We start from the raw sequence: 23,887 nt of genomic DNA on the forward strand, positions 1-23,887 counted from the left end.
GAATTTCCTAATATTAACCACTTTTGCATTCCTAAAGTAACTCTTTCTCGGCTATAGTGAATTATTCTGTTAACAGACTGCTTGGATTTGAGTTGCTGGGACTGGTATTTTGTTTGCAATCTTTACTTCTATATTCATTAAGAACATTGGCTCCTATTTTTTTTTTTCCCCGCCTTTTTTTTTTTTTTGGCATTTCATTGGTCTGATTTTTTCAGGAGAATCTTTTAAGCATTGTTAAATTAATTGGGAAGCTTTCCATATTTTTCTTTTCTCTTGAACAGTATAAATAGCATGAAATCTGTTACAAGTTTAAAATAACTACCTGCACACTATCTAGATTTAGAAACTTCTGGAGATAATTCTTTGAGAACTTTTTCAATTTATTCCAGTTATTGATCTGGTAAGGTTTTTTATCGCACATTAGATTTGGTAATATATACTTTCCTAGAAAGGCATCTTTTTCTCTTTTCTTTTTTACCATGATTAAGCTTTTGTATGTCTGTTGAGATTCTTTGAAAGAAAGCTTGTTTTATTATTTTTTTTTAATTGAGGTAACATTGGTTTATAACATTACATAAATTTCAGGTGTACACCATTATATTTTGATTTCTGTGTAGACATCATGTTCACCACCCAAAATCTAATTACCATCCATCACCATACACATGTGCCCAGTCACTCCTTTTGCCCTCCTCCCTCCCCACAAAAGGCATCCGTTTCAAATAAAATTTCCAATATAATAGCGTGGGTTGAACATAACATCTACTAACATCTATTAGTAATTGTTTAATCTTCTTCACATCTGTGGTTATATATCTGTTTTATTGCCTAATTTTGTGTATTTTTCTCTTTTTATCTATATTTGACTAGCTAGTTACCTATTTTGTTATTGTTTTGTTCCCCAAAAGAAGTAGCCTAGATTTATTTGTCAAGTCTTGTGTTCTTTTTCTCATTTGTTTCAGCTTTCGTCTTTGTTAATTCCTTCTTCTTACTTTCTTTAGGTAACAATATTGATAAAAACGGCAGCTACCATTGTTGAGTAGCTACAGTGTATCAGGCTCTGGCACAGAATAAGCTTTCAATAATTTTAAGGTAGATACTGCCATCTACCATTTCACAGATGAAGAAACCGAGGCACACAGAGATTACTAACAACAACAACTGGCAAATGTTATTCTTTCTTTTTTAATAAGAAACTATTTAAGGCAATTATTTTCTTCTAAGTACAGCTCAGACCACAACCCATAAGTCGTTATACATAATATTATAAATGTCATTAGTTCATAAATATTCTTTAACTTCAGCTTTGATTTCCTCTTTAGCCCAATAGTTATTTAGGAAAGTGTTGACATTGTTTATTTCTAAGTGGTTAAGTGGGGTTTTTTTAACATTATTTTGTTATTAATTTCTGGTTTTATTGTCAAATTGTAGGCAAATACATCCAGCAAAGTGTCTGCTATTTGACATTTATTTGGATTTACTTTGTGGCTCAAAAGACTGGTTCCTAAACCTACCCGACATCAAAAATTATCTGTAAGATTTTTAAAAGTAGAAATTTGGACTAACAATCTAATTTTTTAAAAAAGGAGTAAAGCTTATGAACAGACCGTTCACAGAAAATAAATGCACATGGTCCTTGTATAAAGAGACGCCCAACATCATCCAATAAAATCATCGCAAATTTAAACTACACTAAAATACCGCTCTCGCCTATCGGATTGGTAAAAATCCAAGTGTTTGATAAAACATTCTGTTGGAGAGGCTCTGGGAAAACGGGCACTTTAATACATTACTCGTGAAAATTCAGATTTATACAGCTCCTACAGAAGGCAATGTGGCAATATCTATTAAGATACAAATGCATTTATGTTTTGACCCAGCTATCGCACTTCTGAGAAATTACTTTAATCCATACAAATTGACATTCGTATAAGGTTAGTCACTGCAGCATTATTTGTGACACCAAAAGACTGACAATGGCTATTAACAGGGGATCTATGAAATAAATTATTTCACATTCATATAATGGAATACCACGCAGCAGTAAAAAGCATTAAGAAGCTCTTTATGTATTAAAATGGAAAGAACTCTAGATATATTGTTAAGAGAGAAGCAAGTTACAGAACAATATGTTCTATAGACTGTTATGGAAATAAGGAGGAAATAGGAATATATATTATTATTTGTGACTTTATATATCTTACATATTTATATTCAAATATCTATGTATGTGTATGTTTTAATTTTTATTGTTTTTTAAACAGTTGGAGCCTAAAGTCTGGGTTTTGTTTTTTGCTTTGTTTTGCTTTGCTTTACAGCTCCAAGATGATTCTGTTGTAGCAGATCCATCACTGATCAACCTTACAATTTGTGTAAATATTCTATAGGCACTTGAAAAGAAGCAGAAATCTCTGTTAGATGATCAAAGTTTGATAGCTACATTTAGATACAGATAAAGATCAATATATATAATTGACATAAATAATATTAATGAGATTATCCATATCCTCTCATGTCCTACCCTAGTTGATCTGTTAGGTGATAAAAAGTGTGTTAAAATCTACCACTACCATTGTATTCCGTGAATTTCTCCCCATACTTTAATCATTACATATATATACACTATGTTATAATATATACTATTGATAATAAAAAGGTTCATAAGATATCTTCATTGTAGATCCTATCTTCCATGGACAGACAATAGCCCTCTTTGTCACACTGATTGCTTTTTTGCCTTGAATTCTACTTTTCCATATTACTATTGCCAATTCTGCTTCCTTTTTGTATTTGATTGTTATAACTTTTTCTCAACACTTGTCTTTTTAAATATACTGAGTTACTTTCTTCAATAAAATATAGATAGATAGGTGGGGTTTTGGTTTTGGTTTTGGGTTTTTTTGGAAGGGTGACCTAAACTGAGAATCTTTGCTATTTAATAGTGGAATTTAACTTATTTACATTTATCATACATCATCTACATACTCAGACTTACTTCTATTATCATATTTATGATTCTTTTATTTCCTATCTTTTTCTATTTGTGTATGTTTTCTTTGTGTTCCTTTATTATTTGGAATATTTTCATTCTACCAGTGATTTTATATGCACAGAATATTAAATTTTCATCAAATTATGTCCAGCTATTAATTTCCTTTCCTTGATTTTGTCTGATACTGGGTGAGTCATTTTGATCTGTAGATTTAAGTATTTAATCAATTTAAGAACATCAATTATCCACATTTAATTCCTGCTTACTATCCTCCATATTCATTATAATTTTGCTCATCATTTTAAAGTTGTCATGTTTTCCTTTGATTACGTGAGAGCTTCGTGTGTGTGTGTGTGTGTGTGTGTGTGTGTGTGTGTGAAGATCAGCCCTGAGCTAACATCCATGCTAATCCTCCTCTTTTTGCTGAGGAAGACCGGCTCTGAGTTAACATCTATTGCCAATCCTCCTCCTTTGTTTTCCCCAAAGTCCCAGTAGATAGTTGTATGTCATAGTTGCACATCCTTCTAGTTGCTGTATGTGGGACACCGCCTCAGCATGGCTGGAGAAGCGGTGCGCGCCCGGGATCCGAACCCGGGCTGCCAGTAGCAGAGGCACGTGCACTTAAGCGCTAAGCCACGGGGCCAGCCCCGTGAGAGCTTCTTAAGCTTGTCCTCAATATTACTAACTGAGTTTGCTACAAGGTAGATTCTCCTTTTTACTGCTTTTAATACCATTTAAAATTCTTTGTGGCCATTTTTAGTTTTCTTATATAATTTCCTTAACTTAAACCAGCAAATTTTTCATCTCATTCTGTCGTCTCCTTTTATCTTTTGTCTTTTCTTTCATAGAATTTATTTTTTCTATAGTTTGCTGAAAATACTGAAACATTTGAAATACTGAAATATGCTGAAAACAGAGTTAATTAATATCTAAATTTTACTTGGCTTTCTATAGTAAATCCTTTTCAAAACTCAGCTATTTCCCTACCTTCTAAATGCTAGGTTATGCTTTTTTAGATGCAGAATCTTTTCTTTCACTGACCTGTAAGGGTTTTTTTTCCTTCTTCTTCCTTATATCTAAACTTGAAAAAGAAGAAATGTACTCAGGCTTGTTATTTGTTTGCAAATTGTGGGTACAGTCTTCTTGGCTACTCTCATGACACACACAGAGGCTGTTAGAATACTCTTCTCAGACTTTAGACTGGAGAGCTGATTGTATCAATTAAATCATCCAGAAGCCTACGGGGAATGAGGAAGAAGCTGGGACAGGAGTCACTGCCAGCAAGAGGATTTCGTCTCTGCATAAGTTCTTCTTTGTGTCTGGTAAAGACGCTAAGCCGTGGGGCCAATTTTTTTATGTCTGGTTTTCGATTTGGCCTGGCCATCACTCCACCTACATGATGTGATTGTCCAACTTCCTAGCTGGTGTATGGCTCCCCTCCGCCATCCCACTCACTGGCTTTCTATTTGGGAGAGCCACATTGAACTTGCCCTTGGGCTCCCCTGGGCATTGATTTCAAATGCTGTTGACTCAAAACAACAAAAATGGTTCCATGTAGAAAGACCCCTGACTGTTCCAGGGCTTACCCTCACTTCTAAAGAGTACAGGATTCCTGAGCCAGCCCTGACGGCCTAGTGGTTCAAGTTCGGCATGCTCCGCTTCAGCGGCCCAGGTTCGGGTTCTCGGGCGCGGAAGCACACCACTCGTCTGTCAGTAGCCATGCTGTGGCAGCAGCTCATGTAGAAGAACTAGAATATACAACTATGTACTGGGGCTTTGGAGAGGGAAAAAAAGAGAGAGCGAGCGAGCGAGAGAGCAAGGCGAGTGAGAGAGAAAGATTGGGAACAGATGTTAGCTCAGGGCAAATCTTTCCCAGCAAAAAGAAAAAGAAAAAAGAGTACTGGCTTCCCCCAGAATCTCCGATTTTATGTTCCCACACTACGTTGCTTTCTAAGGAAGGGGAATTGGGGTTCAACTCTCAGTATCACCCACATTATAGTCCTAACTGCCCCGTACATTACAAAAAAATATATATCATCAAAATGTGTGTTGTGTTTCTGGCATCTTTCCCTAGTTTTCAGTCCTGCTGCAGCATCTCAGACTAGAATATTAGAAAAAGGGGTTAGATGCTTGGGTTCATTTGTCATCTTACTCAGAAATCCTACCCGATCGAGGTCTGATTTTTACTAAGAAAGGAAGTCATTTTCTTTACAGAGGTTCACCTAGCTCGAAATCCTATTTGGAGATGGGGATCCAGGTATTACTCCCTCAGAAAATTGGCTCTAGCAATTTAACCGACTCTTCCTTGCCTTGCTAATATGATTTCTAGCCAGGTGAACCTCAGTAAAGAAAATTGCTTCCTTTCTTAATAAAAAGCAAACCAAGGGCCAGCCCCGTGGTTTAGCAGTTAAGTGTTCGCGCTCCGCTACTGGCGGCCCGGGTTTGGATCCCGGGCGCGCACCCACGCACTGCTTCTCTGGCCATGCTGAGGCCGCGTCCCACATACAGCAACTAGAAGGATGTGCAACTATGACATACAACTGTCTACTGGGGCGTTGGGGAAAAAAAAGGAGGAGGATTGGCAATAGATGTTAGCTCAGAGCCGGCCTTCCTCAGCAAAAAGAGGAGGATTAGCATGGATGTTAGCTCAGGGCTGATCTTCCTCACACACACAAAAAAAAAGCAAACCAAGATCCGATGGGTGCTGACAACTTTCTCGTCCCATCCCCTCCCCCACCTCTCCCACAGCAGGGCTACGTGTCCCTGTTCCCTCTCATATTTAGCTCAAAATTTGGGCAGAAAAAAAAATGTTATTGCTCTTTTCCAAATACCTTCCAAGACTTCCAATTAGATTCAACAAATATGGACGGGGAGCTTGACAGGTTCACAGCACTCAGCTGAGCACCAGCACCTGGCCTTCATCCTCGGCCTTCCTGGCTTCTCCACCAGCCCACCAGGGACAGAGATAAATAAGACACAGACTCTCTGTGCTTCCAGACATCCTGTGCATGTTGCTAAAACAATGCCTGTGACACATATGAAACTCCTCTGTCTTTCTCTCCCACTAGACCGTAAGCCTTTAGAGAGCAGGGACCACGACTCAGTCATCATTGCATCCCCAGCACCATCACCCTTCCCCATGCAAAGGAGGTTTTACAGAACATGTCAGTCCAACAAAACTGAAACCAGTTCCAGTTCCTGCCCATGAGGAGGTCATAATCCAGAGAGAGGTGCCCTGGCTTAGCTGTAAATCAGTGCTCCCGCTGTGACCGTCATTCCATCTCAGGGAAGGCAGCACATACACAGATGCCTCGGGATCTATCTTCCCTGACTGGATGCACACCACAGGCAGTGTTCTGGCAAACCCTCTCCCAGGGCGGTTTGGAGCTGTGTCTCAGCAGGATGAGCCATCCCTACTTTTCCTTCCCATCCTCCTCAGAGCCACGGTCCCCGGAAGAGAGAGAGAGGCAGGTGAGGATATGGTCTAAGTGACTTTGAGACCAGGACACCACTTTGACTTCCGCAATCAGCCAGCTGGCATAAACACTGGTCTCCTGGCCTGGCAACTGGACACAGCCCCAGGATTCCAGCCGGTCTGTTCCCCCCAGCACACCAGACCAGACTGGTCAGACTGGTGTCTCTGGGTCCCTGCCACCAGAGGCGTGGCCTCCAACAGTGCAGCAGTCCCACCTGAGAATGATCCGAAGGTACTCAATGCCCTCGGCCTCCTCGCACTTGATGGACAGAAGCAGGTTCCCCAAACTGCTGCCGGTACAGTAGAAGTTCAGATGATCCTAGAAACAGAAATCAGGTGTTACGGGGAGGAGGGGACCTTCCAGACACGGCCCCCAAAATCACCTCCTTCACCAGGAGTGAGAAGCCCCACAGAAACAAGGAAGAGAAGGATGCTACTGCTGTGGCTGCAATTGACGATGAAGAGGAAGGGGAGGAGGAGAAAGGAGAAGGGGGAGGGAGAGTAGGGGGAGGGGTAGAAGGAGAAGGAGAGGAAAGAGAAAGGGGAGGAAAGAATGGGGAGGAGGAGGGGGGGAGGAGAGAGGGAAAGGGGGAAAAGGGAATGGGGGGGAGGACTGGGGGGAAGAGGACTGGGGAGAGGGGGAGGAGGATCACAGTAACAGGTTCCAACTGCCAGTCCTCAGGATGTGCCAGACACTGGGTTAAGGGCTTAACACCCATTATCTCCTTTAATCCTGACCCCAGCTTTACAGGGGAGATATCATCATCTCCACTTCACAGATGGGAAAACCGATGTTCAGGGAGGTTAAGTAACTGTCCAGGGTCACACAACTAGTAAGTGACAGATCCAGGGTTCAAACCCGTCTGTCTTGACAGAAGCTCAAGTTCTTCACCACAAGATACCGAGCCCACTTTCTTGCTTCCTGGGGGCCACCCCTGCCAATTCAGACTACTTGTGGGAAGAAAGCTAGGAGGAACCCTGGCACCTCCACCCAAGGGGAGCTGGAGGTCCTCTGGATGGTGGGTCTCTCCCTGGCTCAGGGAGCCCACCCCAGACCTGCCGTAACACAATGGGGCCCTGGGATCTTCATTTTAACAAGTTCCCTGGGAGGTTCTGATGCAGCTCCTCCAAGAGAGACTGCAAAGCTGCCTTAGGCTGGAAACTTCCGGAACCTGCCCTCGAGACTTCTGGAACCTGGCAAGTCTGAAGGGCAGAATATATTTAAAGAAATGTAACTTTGTCACTTTTAAGCAATCAGAGGCTCACAGCACATCATCCAGTACAAGTACCCGGGGGACCTGCTTGAATGAGGACATGAGAGATTTGTACAATTTAGACGGAAACAAGGACTTGCAAGGTGTGAGAAAATATTTTTTCTTCCACCCTCCTTCACCCCAAACTACCCATTCCATCACTTCCTAAAACATCTCCTGGGGGTGGTCCCCACAAGGATTCATCATACTCAGCCTTCCTGAATTCTGCACACCCCTGTCCCCCCGCCCAGGAGCAGAGCCAGTCAGACTTCTCCAACCAGGCAGGCAGCAAGGAAGGGGCAGGACCAGGGAGGAGAAGAAACGGCGAGAAAGGGGCACTGGAGAGCAACGCGGGGTTCCCTGGTGCATTCCCCTCCCCAGCTACCGTTGCCCAGGGCCCCTGGCCTCACCTTCCCTAGGAAGTGCCTGCGGTAGGCCCTTGCTTCTCCCCTGCACTCGAGCTTGTAGCCGAAAGTGCTGGGGCTGAGGCTGTCCTCTTCCTCCTCCTCACAGATGCTGCTGCCCAGGGAGGTCGGCGTGCCCAAGTTCTCCGGGTCCTCGATCCAATAGCCCCCAAACTGGGGCAGGACGATCATGGGGTATGGGCCTCCCTTCTCCACAACCTGGAGGCAGAGGGAGGGTCTTGCACTGCAGCCTGCCCTGGGTCTGCAGGGGGTGGGGAGGGGCGCCAGTGGTGGTGTCCCCACCCACCTCTGAAATGCTCCAAGGAGGGGACCCCCATATTTGAGGAAGGCAGGAACCCTTCCTCTAAGCCCCACAACATCTCCAGCTTCACCGACCATGTAGCCCCAGAAGTGCAAGGCCTGGATGGGCACCCCCAATTTAAACACGGAGAAGCTGAGGTCACAAAGGGAAAGATGGGAAGAAGCCTCAGGCCCTCAAGTCCCAGGCCCAAGGTTCTCTCTCACGTGGGGCTGGGTAGGGACCATCACCATCATCACCATCAGCTCCGCCAGCTCTGCCCTAGAGACAGGACCCAGAGCGGGCTGCAGTGCAACCAAGGGGGGCTCCTACCTCGTCAATGCTGGGGTACGGGATATAGTCATCCTGCAAGACAAACAGACATGCCACCATTAGTCCCAGCAGTGCCCAGAGAGTTCGATCACTGTTTCCATTCACCACTCCCAGGTCTGGGGAGCGGGGGCATTGGGGGGCCTGGCAGGCTGCACCAGGGCTTTGGGAGCACCAGCGGGAAGAACACCAGACAGAAGAACAGCCTAGAGGCAGCTCTATGATCTGGCTTCTCTTGAGTTCTCCAAACTCACAGAACCTGAGTGCAAACCCTGCTAGCTGAAGATGCAGTACACAGAGGCGCTGAATTTCACACTGTTAGTGAGACTAGCTTCTCACCCTAGGATGTTGTAACAGGAAGACGACCCTGGTCCCACCCAGCCCCCTCCAGGCAAGGGGGCTGACCTCCAAGTGATGAGCTGCACCCTTGGGCCTTGGAAATGGAACCTGAAGCTGAGAAGGACACCTGCTGGAGCCCACAGCATGATATCCGGAAAAGCTGTGTGCAGTTCGTTTGCAGGAGGGGGTACAGAGGAATCAGGCCCAGCTGCAAGCCTTAGGTACCCCCCCAACTTGCCCTGAAGCTGCCCTAAAGGCATCAAGCCAGGGCCGCCCTAGTTCCCACCGTAAACCAGTCAAAGAGGCACAGCCACCTAAGCGGCTCCCGGTGAAAATCCAAGTTAGATGGTGTAAGATAGCAGACCCCAGCACACGGCTGCTCCCCTGCCTTCCTCTCACCAGGGCCCCTCGCCGGGACCACCTGGCTGATACCTCACCCGCCCAGCCCACCTTGTTCTTCTGGGGTCCCGGCTTCTGCTCTTCAAGCTTGATCCCCTGCAGAAACAAGGAAAAGAGGATCCATGGAAAAAGCAAAGGTCACAAAAAAGGGGCCAAATGTAGGAGTCTGTTGGGAGCACCTGCCTTGCCAGGGGTTAGTAATAATAACAGTGACAGCTATAAAGGCTTTTCACGCTCAGTCCTCACAGCAGCCCCAGGCAAGGCAGCAGGCCAGGGGGTTAAGAGCAGGGACTCGAGCCAGATCACTGGGGTTTAAATCCCAACACTGCCACTTATGACATTAAGACTTCAAGCCAAGTCACAAAACCTCTCTGTGGCTCAATGTTCCCATCCATAAAATGGGAATGATAATAGTACCTACTATTGTGGTAAAGATTAGATGTTGATAACGTGTTAGGCCCTTGGAACAGTGATTGGTATAGTAAAAGCTAAGAGTTATTATTATCATGAGGTAGGCGGTATTATCATCCTAGTGCTTAAATATCTCTGCCAGGCTCTCAGAGCCAGTAGGTGAGGGGAGAGGATGGGGACCTGCATCTGTGGGTGTCAGAACCAGCACTCTGGACCTCACGCCACACCAGCTCCACTTCCTCCCTGGTAGGAAGACCCTGTGGTGACAGGCGGGGCCTGGGCCTGTCCTTTGCTATCTTACTACTGGTGACCCTGGACAAAGTCGAGCCTCTTGCAGCCTCCATGGCTTCATCTGTGAAATGAAGGGTAGGGATTCATCTGCCCTGCCACCTCACAGAGGCATCAATGCAAGGATCAGATACCAAGAGTGGACTAAGGAGTACACCTGCAGGTACCTGGAATGTTCACTTCTGGAGAGCATCGCCTTGTCCAGTGGTCCTATGGTCAAGTTCTGACTTAACTGGGTTTTGCAGGAGGGGAGCACGTGGTGTGCCCAGCATTGTTTGAATAAATCCAACGAGGGCATGAGACAGTGGGACAAACTAGGAGAAACAGGTCCCCTCTGGAGAGAAAACTCCCAAAGCAGCGCTGCCTCATCATATCATGCATCCAGATGTTAACCTTCAGGAGCGCGCTCCCTCAGTCATCTCCTTTGAAGCCCACAGCACCATTTCACCAACAAGGAAACTGAGGCCCAGGGAAGAGGTTCATTGCCTAATGTCACACTGCTCGTGAGTGGCAAGGCCTGGATTTGAAGCTGGGCCATCTGTCCACCAAGAGCATGATCATGTCCCGCAGCCCTTGGAGACCAGGGCTCCTGCTAACTGGGTGGATTTAGACTTCAGCTTCTCCGGACTTCTCTGGGCTGAGTCACCCGGCAGCATTGTTCAGGAGGGCGTGGGAGGGCCCCTCCCACCAGACAGGTGCTCCCCTCCCCGCACAGGGAGAAAACCACCCGGGTGGCCTGCAGACCCTGACCAGGGAGGCAAACTGGGCGCATGGGGAGAGGGGTGATGTCAGGAGTTTGGTTCGCTTGTCCTGCGTTAGTCATCCTGCCTGGGAGCAGCTCCTGGGGCAGGAGAGCAAACCTCCTCCAATCCCCTCCCCCATGACAGAGCCACCGCCCAGCACTGGGCCCTCTCCCCGCCCTCGCCTCGCCTCCCTATCCCTTACAATAGGTATTATCATTACTCCCCCCTTCCCCTGCCACGAAGAAACTGAGGCTCAGAGAGGTAGAGTGACTTGACCAAGGATACTCAGCTACAGAGCGTCAGGGTTAGAACTTGAACCCAGGACCGAAGGGACCCAAAGCTTGTGCACTTGGCGCCTGCTGCTTCACAGGACTGCCCTTCTTCAAATCCCCAGACTCTCCGGCTGAGGGTCAGGAGTCCCAGAGCTTAGTTTCGGCTCTTCCCAACCCACAGAGCCCCCTGGACACTTGACTGCTCTGCGCCTCAGTCTCCACCAATGCAGGATAGGGAGAGACGGCATCCACACTCAAGGACAGATCTGGCCACCCCATGAGGCCCACGTCGTCCCCACCGGTTCCCCATACGTGAGTTTTGCACATAGAGAGAAGTTGGAAACTGTGGACCCCTCAGAGGCTGGGGCCCAGGGGACACATAGTAGGGACCTAAACACTGGGAAGGTCGGTTTCAGCCCCCTGCAATCTCAAACTGGGGTGGAATCGGCAAACCATGGATGGGTGTCAGCTGCCGTGGAGATACAGAGGGAGCATAAAAACCAGACCCCTGCCCTTGAGAGGCTCCCAGTCTAGTTGAGAAGTCAAGCCCAGCAGCTTGAGGCCGGTTAAGTGGGGCTGAATTATGTGCTCAGAGAAGCCCTTTGTGGGGGAGGCGGGAGGCTCCAGCTGGGGGTGTGGGGTGGGTGGACTGCGGTAGCAACCAGTGAGAAGGGAGAGCGAGGATGGGTGAACCACAAATTCCCTGCCAGCTTGCCAGAGTGCCGGGCTTCCATGGGCTTGAGGTGAAAATTCCAGCTTTACTCCAAGCAACTAAGCACTTAATTGTACACTGTCGCCCACCACTGGCTGTCAAGGCACGTGCCGTCCTGTTTCCGCATCTTGAGTATAAATTCCCTAAATGCATATAAAATTACTTTGTAGTCCACACACTGCTGGGCATAGAGAGGGATCTTAATAACTTGCTCGTGATAATGACACTAACACTAACAATCTTTTTCCCTCAAACCGTCCCTCCCCTTCCCCACCCTTCGAGAGACTGGCTTTCCCATGAGGACCACACTCGCTTGCAGCTGCCCTATCTCAGGACTGTGGTGGGCACTATTCGCCTCTCCTCCTAGAGCTTCCAGACCATTACTACAGAATCTTCCTTCCTGAAGCCTATAGCATCTACTTAGGGTAAAAAGCATCATAATATAATAGCTAAGCCTTCTGGCTCTGAAGTTACTTACTAGCCATGAGCCCTTGAGTGCTTTATTGAATCTCTCTGTGCCTGTTTTCGCCCTTGTGAAATGGGGATGATAATAATACACTTGCTTCCTGCGTGCCTTGTCAGGATGAGATAACACCTGTCAATCTCCGAGCCCAGACAAGTGCTTGGCATATGTAGGCTATTATCCGCTTCTTCTTCCCACTCTTTCTACCTGTATCACTTCAGCCTTCTGGACCTCTCCCCATATTCCCTAAGGCAGTGGTTCTTACCTGTGAGCCCTGAGCCCTTGGTGAGGAGTAATCCAATTGAACACTGACTTTTATGCCGTGTCTACCAAGTATTTACATATCTGTATTCTTATTTATAAAAGCTGTGATATTGTGATTTATAATACGAAATACATGTTCGGTTTTCATCCAGTTCCAGGCACAGAGCTCCTAAAACCCTTGGGATTTCCTTAGTAAGAGCAATGGGAGCATCCTTTGTTATAGTATTTGGCCTTTTGTCCTTGGCTCCTGAAACAGCTGCAGAGCCATAAGTGAAAGGAGTATCTTGTTATTCATAAGTTTACATTAATGAGTTTATGTTAATGAGCTGACTTTTGGAAAGCCCCTAAGGATGGGGGCTGGTTGCCAGGGGAACAAACCCTGATTAGAGGGTTGGAACTTTCAGTCGACCCCTCCCCAACCTCCGAGGAGAGAGGGGCTGTAGGTTGAATCAATCATCAATGGCCAATGATTTAATCAACTGTGCTTATGTAAACAAGCCTCCATAAAAACCCAAAGGGACGGGGTTTGGAGCACTTCCTGGTTGGTGAATACATCGTGTGCCCAAAGAGGGCACGGAAGCTCTGTGCCCCTTCCCACATACCTTGCCCTATGCATCTCTTCATCTGGCTGTTCCTGAGTTAGATCCTTTTATAATAAACTGATAATCTAGTAAGTAAACTGTTTTCCTGAGTCTGTGAGCCACTCTACCAAATTAATCAAATCTGAGGAAGAGGTCATGGGAACCTCCAATTTATATCTAGTTCGTCAGAAGCACAGGTGACAACCTGGTCTTCGATTGGTGTCTGAGGTGGGGGGAGGAGGGTAGTCTTGTGGGACTGAACCCTTTACCTGCAGGACTAACACTATGTCCAGGTAGACAGTGTCAGAATTGAGTTAAATTGCAGGACACCCAGCTGGTGTCGCAGAATTTTTTGGTGTGGGAAAACTACCACACTACACATTTGGTGTCAGAGTGAGGTGAGAATAGCGCTGTGAGTAGACAGAAAACAGGAGCGAGAGGCTTAGAAAAGGGAAGCAACTTGGGCTAGCAAGTGTTAGATGCAGGATTAGATGCAGGATTTGAACTCAGGTCTGTCTTCCACCCGCTGCTCTGCCTCCCAGACACGAGATGACTCCCCTGAGAAGGAGCTTTCTTTTGCAGAAACCCATTCCAGGAACAACGGACCCTTTCAAATGCTCCCCACATCTGTGGGGTTCACGGCATCCCCGTCTGCTCTGCTGGGAGATTCTGTTTTTATCTCCTCCCTGTCCTTCAGGCAGGAGCCTCCCCAGAGTCCCCTGCGCAGCTCAACATGGAAGTGGCCTCAGGTTGTCCGGGCCATTGGGCTGTGAGTTCTCTCTCATCTGCCCCTCCCTCCAAGGCCCCCGAGTTCTGCCTGCAGGTTCTGCCTGGCACTGTGTCCCGGAGGTCACTGCGGCACCCCCCACTGGGGCTCAGCTTCTCCAGTTTGGGGATGCTCACCTGCATTTTCTCCAGCATCTCAAAGAACTCCGCCGACTGAAAGACACAAAGAGGGTGGGGAAAGAAAGGCGGGGCGTCAGCCAGGAGGTCTGCTAAGAAAGCCTCCACACCAACTCTCTGGAAGCTTAGCCCAGGGCTTCCCCAGGGACAAAATTCATTTGGATCAAGAGAGAAGATAATTTGATTTTGCCTCTGCAGGGCTGGAGGGCCAGAACACCCCATACAACAAAAGCAAAAATAAAATGTGCCTGGGCTGGCAAATGGCCCTGGGGAGAGCCGGGTTCCCCAGATGCCTCTTGGCCCTGGATTGGCCTCCAGCAGGAGTCGTGTTTGGGATGTTTTCAACCCAGCAGTGGGGCCAAAATGGCCAACACGAGGAGTTTTCCAACTTTTGTGGCAACACAGCCCTTCTGTCTCATACAAAATCTCACTTAGAACTCCAATATATAAAACCAGTAAAGGCAGAGCCGCTCTGTCAGAGCAGCCACGGGGGCTTGAGCCTCTGATGTGCTTCCTCTGCCTGCCCCTGTCCCCTGCCTCCAAGGCACCTCTTTGGGACCCTACAGCTTGTGAAGCAAAGCCTGAAAACCACTGAACTACAGCTCCCAGGGGCCTGGATGGGTTATTTTAAAAATCTTGAACTATGTAAGTCCAAACCTTTAACCTGGTTTGGTGCCACCTTTGTAAACTCCAGGTAAAGACAAAAAGGAGAAAAGGGCAGTGGAATGGAGAGGTGAGGGGCTGGAAGCTCTACTCTAACAAAACACATGCAGGGGTCCCTCAGAATTTTCCCCACTTCCCATTCCACAACAACAGCTACATTTGTCGAAAGATCACTGCCTACATCTGAGCACTGGCAACCCATGAGTTAATAAATGTCCAGAAGAGACAGTCCCCAGATGAATAGGAGAGAAAAGAAAGCAGTGATAAGGAGGAACACATATGTCCTTGTCACTTCTTCATGCAGAGGTAGAGCATCCACTCTCCCTTCCTCTGCAGGCACCAATGCACCAGAACTTCCTGGAGCCCCTGCTGCCCCCAGAATTTTCAGGTGAGAACCTCCAAGGGAAGGACCTTTGTGGAGTTACCCAGGGAGACCCAGCCCTGCTGCAGACTCCAAAAACCTCTACCAGTCCAAAGCTGGCCTGTCAGAGGCAAAGAGTCTCTGACCTCCCAGCAGTTCAGGTTCCAGGGTCTGGAAATCCCACATGTGAATGTATAGAGTTGAGGACAAGCTTGGGGCACCCACATCGAGCACCCTTAACCAGAAAGCAGCCACCAAACCCCCAGCTCCCAAACCTGTCCTTCCCACTTGCTCTGTGCACTCTTACCAACTCCAGTCTCCAGGAGACCAAGATTACGACACATAAGGGACTTACACAAATCAATAAGGCTGGAAGGATGAGCAGAAAGAGGACAAAGAGACAGAACCAATCAACATTTTAATACCCAGACCTCTGACCCAGCAATTCCTCTTCTAGGAATCTATACTATAAACACACTTACACATGTACACAAAGATAGATACAATAAAATGTTCATTGCAGCATTGTCTGTAACAGCAAAAAGTAGAAACAAACGAGTTAGAGCAAGCTACATTCACAGAATAAAATACAAATAACGAACAACTGTGTGTCAATAAATTAGATAACTTAGATTAAATGGACAATTCCTAGAAATGCACAAACTATCAAAACTGACTTAGGAAGAAGTTGAAAATCTAAAAAGACCTATAATAAACAGAGATTAAATTAGTAAATCAAAAACTACCCATAAAGAAAAGCCCGGGCTTTTCTTCAGATGGCTTTACTTGTGAATTCTACCAAAAATTTAAGGAATTGATACTAATTCCTCACAAACTCTTCCAAAAATAGAATAGGGAACATTTCCCAACTTATTCTATGAGGCTAGTACTACCCTGACACCAAAACCAAAGACATCATCAAAGAAAAAAAAACTACAGACCAATATAGCTTATGAATATAGTTGCAAAAATTTTCAACAAAATACTAGCAAACTGAATCCAGCAACATATAAAAAGAATTATATATCATGACTAGGTGAGATTTATCCCAAGAATGCAAGGTTGGTTTAATATCCAAAAATCAATGAATGTAATATACCACATAAATAGAATAAAAAACAAAAACCACATTATCATATAAAAAGCATTTGACAAAGGCCAATACCCATTTTGATTTAAAAAAAAAACACACACACACATACACACTCAACAAACTAGGAATAGAAGGGAAGCTCCTCAACATGATAAAGGGCATCTACAAAAAAACCACAGCTAATATCATACTTCATATTGAAAGAACGGATACTTTGTCCATAAGATAAGGAACAAGACAAGACTATCCACTCTCACCACTTCTATTTAAAATTGTACTGGAGGTTCTAGCCAGAGCAATTAGGCAAGAAAACTATATAAAAGGCATTCAAATTGGAGAGGAAGAAGTGAAACTAGCTCATTCACAGATAACATGATCTTGTATATAGAAAACCCCAAGAAATTCACTAAAAAACTATTAGAACATAATAAATGAGTTCAGCAGGGTTGCAAGATACAAGATCAATATACAAAAATCAATTGTATATACTATCAATGAACAATCCAAAAATAAAAATAAGAAAACAATTCCAATTACGATAGCACCAAAAAGAATAAAATACTTAGGTATAAATTTAACAAAAGAAGTGCAAAACTTACACTCTGAAGAGTACACAACAGGGGCCAGCCCGGTGGTGCAAGCAGTTAAGTGCGCGCGCTCCGCTGCAGCGGCCCGGGGTTCGCCGGTTCGGATCCCGGGTGCGCACTGACACACTGCTTGGCAAGCCATGCTGTGGCGGCGTCCCATATAAAGTGTAGGAAGACAGGCATGGATGTTAGCCCAGGGCCAGTCTTCCTCAGCAAAAAGAGGAGGATTGGCAGATGTTAGCTCAGGGCTGATCTTCCTCACAAAAAAAAAAAAAGAGTACAAAACATTTATGAAAGAAATTTTTAAAGTTTATAAATAAATGGAAATAAATCCCATGATCACAACTGGAAGAGTCAATGATTAAGACTGCAATGCTCTCCAAATCATTCTACAGATTCAATGCAATCCCTATCAAAAATCCAAGCTGAATTCTTTGTAGAAATTGAAAAGCTGATCCTAAAATTGGTATGGACACTCAGGGGCTCAGAATAGCTAAAACATTCTTAAAAAAAAACAAGGTTGGGTCACACTTCCCCATTTCAAAACTTACTACAAAGCAAAAGTAATCAAGATAGTGTGGTAGTGACACAAGGACAGACACGTAGATCAATGGAATAGAAGTTTGAGTTCAGGAATAAATCCAAATATCTATGGCAATTGACTTTCAACAAGGGTGCCAAGACCATTCAACGGGGTCTTTTCAACAAATTGTGCTGGGAAAACCAGATAGGTGCATGGAAAAAAATGAGATTGGACCCTTATCTCCCACCACATACAAAAATTAACTGAAAATGGATTAACAACCTAAATGTAAGAGCTGAAACTATAAAACTCTTAGAAGAAAACATAGGAGTAAATCTTTGTGACCTTGGTTTTGGCAATGGATTCTTAGATATGACACCTAAAGCACAAGAAAAGAAAAAAATCAATAAATTGGACTTCACCAAAATTTAAAACTTTTATGCTTCAATGGATACTATCCAGAAAGCGAAAAGACAACTCACAGGAGAAAATATTTGCAAATCATATACCTGATATGAAATTTGTATCTAGAATATATAAAGAACTCTTATGACTCAATAATAAAAAGATAACTCATTTTAAAAATGAGCAAAGGATTTGAATAGACATTTCTCCAAGGTGATATACTCATGGACAATAAGCACACGTAAAGATGCTCAACATAATTAGTGGGAAATGTAAATCAAAATCACAACAAGAGACCACTTCATACCAAAAAAAAGACAAATAATAAGTGCTGACAAGGATATGGAGAAATTGGAACCCTCATACACTGCTGGTAGGAATGTAAAATGGTGCAGCCACTGTAGAAACAGTTTGGTCTTCCTCAAAAAGTTAAACATAGAGTTATCATTTGACCCAGCAATGCGACTCCTAGGTATATACACCAAGAGAAATAAAAACATATGTCCACACAAAAAGTTGTACACTGATATTCATAGCAGCAATATTCATAATATCCCAAAAGTGGGAACAACCTAAATATCCATCAACTGATGAACAGATAAACAAATTATGATATATCCATACAATGGGTAGCAATAAAAAAGAATGAAGTACTGATCCATGCTATAACATGGATAAACTTGGAAAACATTATGCTCAGTGAAAGAAGCCAGACACAAAAGGCTACACATTATATGATTCTATTTATATAAAATGTCCAGAATAAGAAAATCTATAGAGACAGAAAGTAGACTTGTGGGCGACTGAGGGAAATGGGTGATTTGGAGGGTGACAGCTAAAGGATACAGTATTTCTTTCTGAGGTGGTAAAAATGTTCTAAAATTGATTGTGGTAATGCTTACACAATTCTGTGAATATACTTAAAACCATAGAATTATACACTTTAAATGGGTGGCTTTGTGGTATGTGAATTATATCTCAATAAAGCTTTTCAAAAAAAAAAAACTATGCAGCCATTCAAAAAGAAAGCAATAGATCTACATCCCTTACATAAGATGTTCTCCAAGGTATATTAAGTATGTGTAAGGGGAGGAGAAAAACAAAACCTAAAATTACCTGTATGTTTGTATATGAATGCACAGAAAATAATATGGAAGAATATAGCTCATACTGTCAAAAAGTGATTATGTGGAGAAGGAGGAGTGACAGTGGTGAGGGGTTTTGCTTTATATACGGCCTACTTCACGAGCATGTAGATCTACATTACTTGCATAGTTACATTTCAAATAAATAAATAAGTTTTGTAAGGGAAACAGAAAAATGTGCAAAGGACATGAACAAACAATTTGCTAAAGGAAAAATATAAAATGACCAATGAACACGTGGAACATGCCCACCTCCCTAGTTATTAAAGAAATTAAAATAAGAAGATAACATCTTTCATCAATCAGATTGGCCAAGACTAAAAAGAAAACCCAATGTTGGCAAAGGGTATGGAGTTAAGGACTCAGGAACTGTGAATGTGTGTGTACCTGGTACGACCTTCCTGAAGGGCAATTTGGTACCACGTGTCCAAAGCTTTACAAATGTTCACATATTTTGGTCCAGTAAACCCACTCTGGGGAATTTACTCTAAAGCAATATATGGGCAACTACACAGGGATATGTATACAAGGATATTTGTTGCAACATTGTTTACAGGCAAAAAAGTGGAAATAGCCGAAGTACCAGTGAGGGAAGGGTGAATCATGCATGGGAGTATGCCCATACAATAAATACTATGAGAGGAGATCTGTGTTACTTATGCTAGCGGGAAGATTCACAATGCATTGCTAAGTGAGAAAAACAGGGTTTAGAACGAGATGATCCCATTTTTTTCAACTAAATGTAAAAAACCTGTTTGGGTATGTAGGCATGTGTATATAGATATAGATATATATTTGCACATGCATATACACATCACCCATCCAGAGAAATATACCTTGAAGGATACATGCCAAAATGAGTTATAGGTTAAGAATAAATTTTTCCTTTTCGATTTTCAATATTTTTTAAATTTTCAACAATTATAAATTATTTTTGAAATTAATGAATGTTTTTAAGACTTCAACACATAAGTGGAGGCTCTGGCATTCCTTTCTTTGCTTCCCCCAACCCCTGCTCTAGGCCCTTCCCCCACCTTCGTAACAGGGTGTATTCAGGGACACGGTACAGGGCCTTCGGTGCCCACAGAAAGCCCCTGGATTCAGGCCATTTCCAGGGGTAACCTTGGCTCTGTGTGTTATAGGCTAAGAGGGTCCCCTGAATCACCTCCATATCCAGCTCACTCTCTGTTATCCATACAAACTGGCAAACAAAAAATACTTCAGGTGTGTTCTTAGACAATGCCCTTATATTGGTTAATCAATTAACCCAAGTGATTAAGCACCCATAAGGCATAGACTGAACACGGGATGTACCAGGCAAGGGTCCAATTTCCAGGGTACTTGATCTTCATTATGAGACAAAGCTGTCCAGGGTTACGTTTCAGATGACCGGTGCCACAGTGGTTCAGAGCAGGCATGAAGCACTTCTCGCTGGGAGGTCAAATGTATTAGTTCTCTATTGCTGTGTAACTAATTACTCCAAAACGTAGTGACTCGACAATTTCTGTGGGTCAGAATTAGAAGCAGCTTAGTTGTGCAGTTCTAGCTCAGGGTTTCTCTGGTGGCTGCAGTCAGGATGTCAGCAGGGGCCATATCATCAGAAGGCTTGACTGGGGCTGGAGGATCAGCTTCCAAGATGGCTCCCTCACAAGGCTGCTGGCAGGAGGCCTCAGCCCCTCCTCAGACGGGCCTCTCCATAGGCTGCTTGAGTGTCCTCAAAACACGGCAACTGACTCTTCCAGAGTGAGCCAGCCGGGAGTGAGTGAGAGACAGCGTTCGCGAGTGTGCACAACTGAGCACGGAGGAAGCTACAGTACCTTCTATGACCTAGTCTCTAAAATCATACACTATCACTTCCCCTTTATCCTATTCATTAGAAGCAAGTGTCCAAGACCAGCCCACACTCAAGGGGTGGGGAATTAGGTTCCACCTCTCAAGGAGAGAAGAATCAAAGAATTTGTGGACATATTTTAAAACTGCTGCATCAAGGAAGGCTTCTCACAAGAGGTGGGATCCCAGCCAGACCTCAAAGGATAAACAGAAATCACTTGATAGAGGGGTGAAAGGGGCAATACAGGCAGGTGTAACTGTATGGGCAAAGGTGCAAAGGTGGAGAAGCAAGATGTGTACTCCATGAACTGTGAGTGGACCAACCTGGCAGACTGAGGCCTCTGGGCCAATATCCTGAAGATCAGCCTGGAAAGGAGGGCTGGGGTCTAGACCTGAGAGGCTCCAAATGCCAGGAATTCAGGCTTAATCTGGAAGGCAGCAGAGAGCAACTGAGGTTTGGGTATAGCAGAGATACAGAAGGTGGTCGAGTTCAGTGGTCAAAGCCAGGTCTTGGGTGTGGCTGACCTGTTACTGCCCAGCTGTGTGGCATGAGGCATATTACCCAATCTCTCTTTATTCCCTCACCTGCAAATGGAATCAACCCCTGCCTTTCGGGGTTCACAGGAGGATGCAGTGCGAACGTGGACAAGTGCCCAGCCAGGGCCTGGGCCACAGTGAGAGCTCAGTAAACAGCGACTACTAGAAGGAAGTGTTAGAAAGCTCTCTCTGGAACAAGCTTTGTCCTGTTTGGAGACAGTCTAGTAGCTTTAGGACAGTATTTTGCTTTTTCTGATTTAGGACACTTAGCTTTTCTTGATTTTATTGGTCTTCCCAGGGGTGGTGTGTTTAGATTACTGTTAAAAATGGGTCTGTATTTCCTGAATGAAGATGCTCTCTGGCCTCGGGTCTGGCACAGGTGGTGAAATGAAGGGGCCGTGACGCAGCCTCAGCCCTGAGTAACGCAGTGGGTGGACGATTCCTGCGTGGACAGTGCCCAGGAGCAGAAAGCAGCCAGTGGCAACTGGGCCTCAGCTGGGCTGGCCCCACTTCTCAGTGACTCGCTGAACTTTCCAATGGGACAGTTCCAGCCTTGGCAAAGAGCAAGTCTCCTTTTCCACCCAGAAGCAGGGTGACTCAGGCCAGCCTGGAACAGCAGCTCCGGCCACTCAGACCCACCCTCGTCCACACCCCCTGAGACTGCTTCACACACCCAAGAGCAACAGCAGGCACTCAATAAATGCTCACTGACTCACCGGCACTGTCCCTCAGGCCCTTTAGGACAGAGTGAAGTCCTGCCCGGGGCATGCCTAGGAAGGGGATCCCTCCTCCACCAGGAAGCCAGGCACTGGGTTTTCACAGAAATGTAATTTAGCCTCCCCATCAATAGCAGCGTCCACGCAGCTGTCTAATTTATTATTAGCAGCAGCCGTTGCCACCCAAATCAGAGCAGCAGCCAGCATTTCCCCTTGGGCTCTGCTTTAACAGCCAGCCGAGCAGGCTGTGAAATCATCACCCAGCGCCAGCGCTCAGCCAAGGAAATCACAGGTTGGGCCCAGGGTTTCGCTGGGGTTCAATCCCTGTTGTCCTCACCTCCCAATATAGAAATGGCCTGGTCTTCCTTCAGAAGGGCAAAGCGAGTCCTTGGGGGAGAAGGCGGGAGGAGGTCTGAGGGAGCAGGAGCAGGAGTGAACAGCAATCGCAAGGCCAGTCTTGAGAAACCTTCCCAATGCCTCTACTTGCTCGCTCTAGGTCCAGCCCCTGCCCAGCAGTGAAGAGGTAGAAACAATGGAAGGAATACAGCATCCGTGTGGTGCCCAGAGGATGTGTGAGTATAGGAGGGCCACTATATAGGAGATGCTGCCCATCTCACCACCCTGTGCCCTTCCCGTGGGCAAGAGCGGCCAGCCTGCCTCCCTCTGGTCCACAGCAGCTCCACACACGGATGTGGCCTGTCCCTACAGACAGGCGGCCGCCTGTTCTTTCCTCCTTGTGGCATCGCAACTAGGGAGGCCCCCACCAGCACTCTCCCCTCTTCCCTTTCCTCCTCTCTGACCCTAGTTGGAGAAGTGACACCCACCTGCTGCCCACCGGGTCCCTGCTGGATGACCTGCCCTAGCTCTGGGCTCCTCTCCTCCCCTCCTGGAGGCGGCGTGTGTTTATGTGTGAGCAGCCTGCCTATACCCCTTGTCCAGGAGGCCCCCCACACCCACTGCTCACAGCCCAGGCCGACGTCTGAGCCCCTGCATCTTGCGGGCTAATAGCAGCGCGGACTCACAGGGCTGTGGTGGGATAACGTGAGCCGGTCTGCAGAGACTGGCACAGCATCCCACACAGAACACGCTCATGCACAGTAACGACTGCCTCCTTATCCCTGCCCACCTCAGTCCAGGACACACACGATGGGGCAAAGACATGTCAACAGCAATGAGAAACATCAAAGCACAATAAGGATGGAGGACAAGGGTTTCCAACCTACACGGATCCCAGGAAAATGGGATGTGGGCTGGGCAGTGCTGGGGGGGAGGAGGAAAATGGGGGTCAGAGCAAGTTCCCACAGGGAAGGAAGCATCACGAAAGAAAGTAATTTCTGGAGAGTTTTCTAAAGAGATTTTGGAAAGTGGGGGAGCTGGGAACCCAGATCACACACCCCGATGGGAGCCAGATGGGATGTGTCCCACAGCTGCCTTATCCCAGCACGTGCCGCACTGCCCTGGCTCTGCCACTGGCTCAGAGGCCCCCATCTGCAGGGTGGTCAGGATGAGGGCCAGCTGGCTGCCAGCCTGGCTGCTGAGGCCTGTGGAAAACACAGGACTGTTCCCTGCAAGAGGGCAAAGGCTGGTTCACTAGAATAGAAGGTCCTTGAGGGCAGGGCTCTTTATTTTCACTGTTCACTGCTGTATCCCTGGGCCTAGAACTGCCTGGCACGTAGGAGATGCTCAAGAAATGTTTGCTGAATGAAAGACTGAATACTCTGCCCAGCAAGATAAGAATGAAGCAGGCAGTGGAGGTTGAGTCCTAGGCCTGGGAATCAGGGCCAGACAGGCCTGTATCGCTACTAGTAAGCACTGCCTGTTCTCTGGCCACAGACTGTACCCCTCACCCTGGACAGCCAACTCTATCCCCAATGGGTGCTCCAACGATAAGCTGCATCCA

At 45.9% G+C, this 23,887-nt stretch overlaps 1 protein-coding gene across 9 annotated transcripts in view; it reads right to left on the reverse strand.

Annotated features, from left to right (window-relative positions):
• The window catches only part of RAP1GAP2 (RAP1 GTPase activating protein 2), a 218,525-nt gene that overhangs the window by 46,431 nt on the left and 148,207 nt on the right, over window positions 1-23,887 (reverse strand). For 8 of the 9 annotated variants that reach the window (XR_009222681.1, XM_058560067.1, XM_058560073.1 and 5 more), the window contains 5 exons: window positions 14,128-14,163; window positions 9,542-9,586; window positions 8,756-8,788; window positions 8,131-8,343; window positions 6,683-6,786 (listed from right to left, as the gene is read on the reverse strand). Coding sequence is in view for 8 of the 9 variants with exons in the window: in XM_058560067.1 (XP_058416050.1) it covers window positions 6,683-6,786; window positions 8,131-8,343; window positions 8,756-8,788; window positions 9,542-9,586; window positions 14,128-14,163 (431 nt within the window). In the remaining variant the exon portion in view is untranslated. The remainder of the gene's footprint in view (window positions 1-6,682; window positions 6,787-8,130; window positions 8,344-8,755; window positions 8,789-9,541; window positions 9,587-14,127; window positions 14,164-23,887) is intronic. The other variant, XM_058560068.1, reaches the window with a different exon arrangement.

This window comes from Diceros bicornis, chromosome 18 (assembly GCF_020826845.1).
Source record: "Diceros bicornis minor isolate mBicDic1 chromosome 18, mDicBic1.mat.cur, whole genome shotgun sequence".
Classification (NCBI taxonomy): Eukaryota; Metazoa; Chordata; class Mammalia; order Perissodactyla; family Rhinocerotidae; genus Diceros; species Diceros bicornis.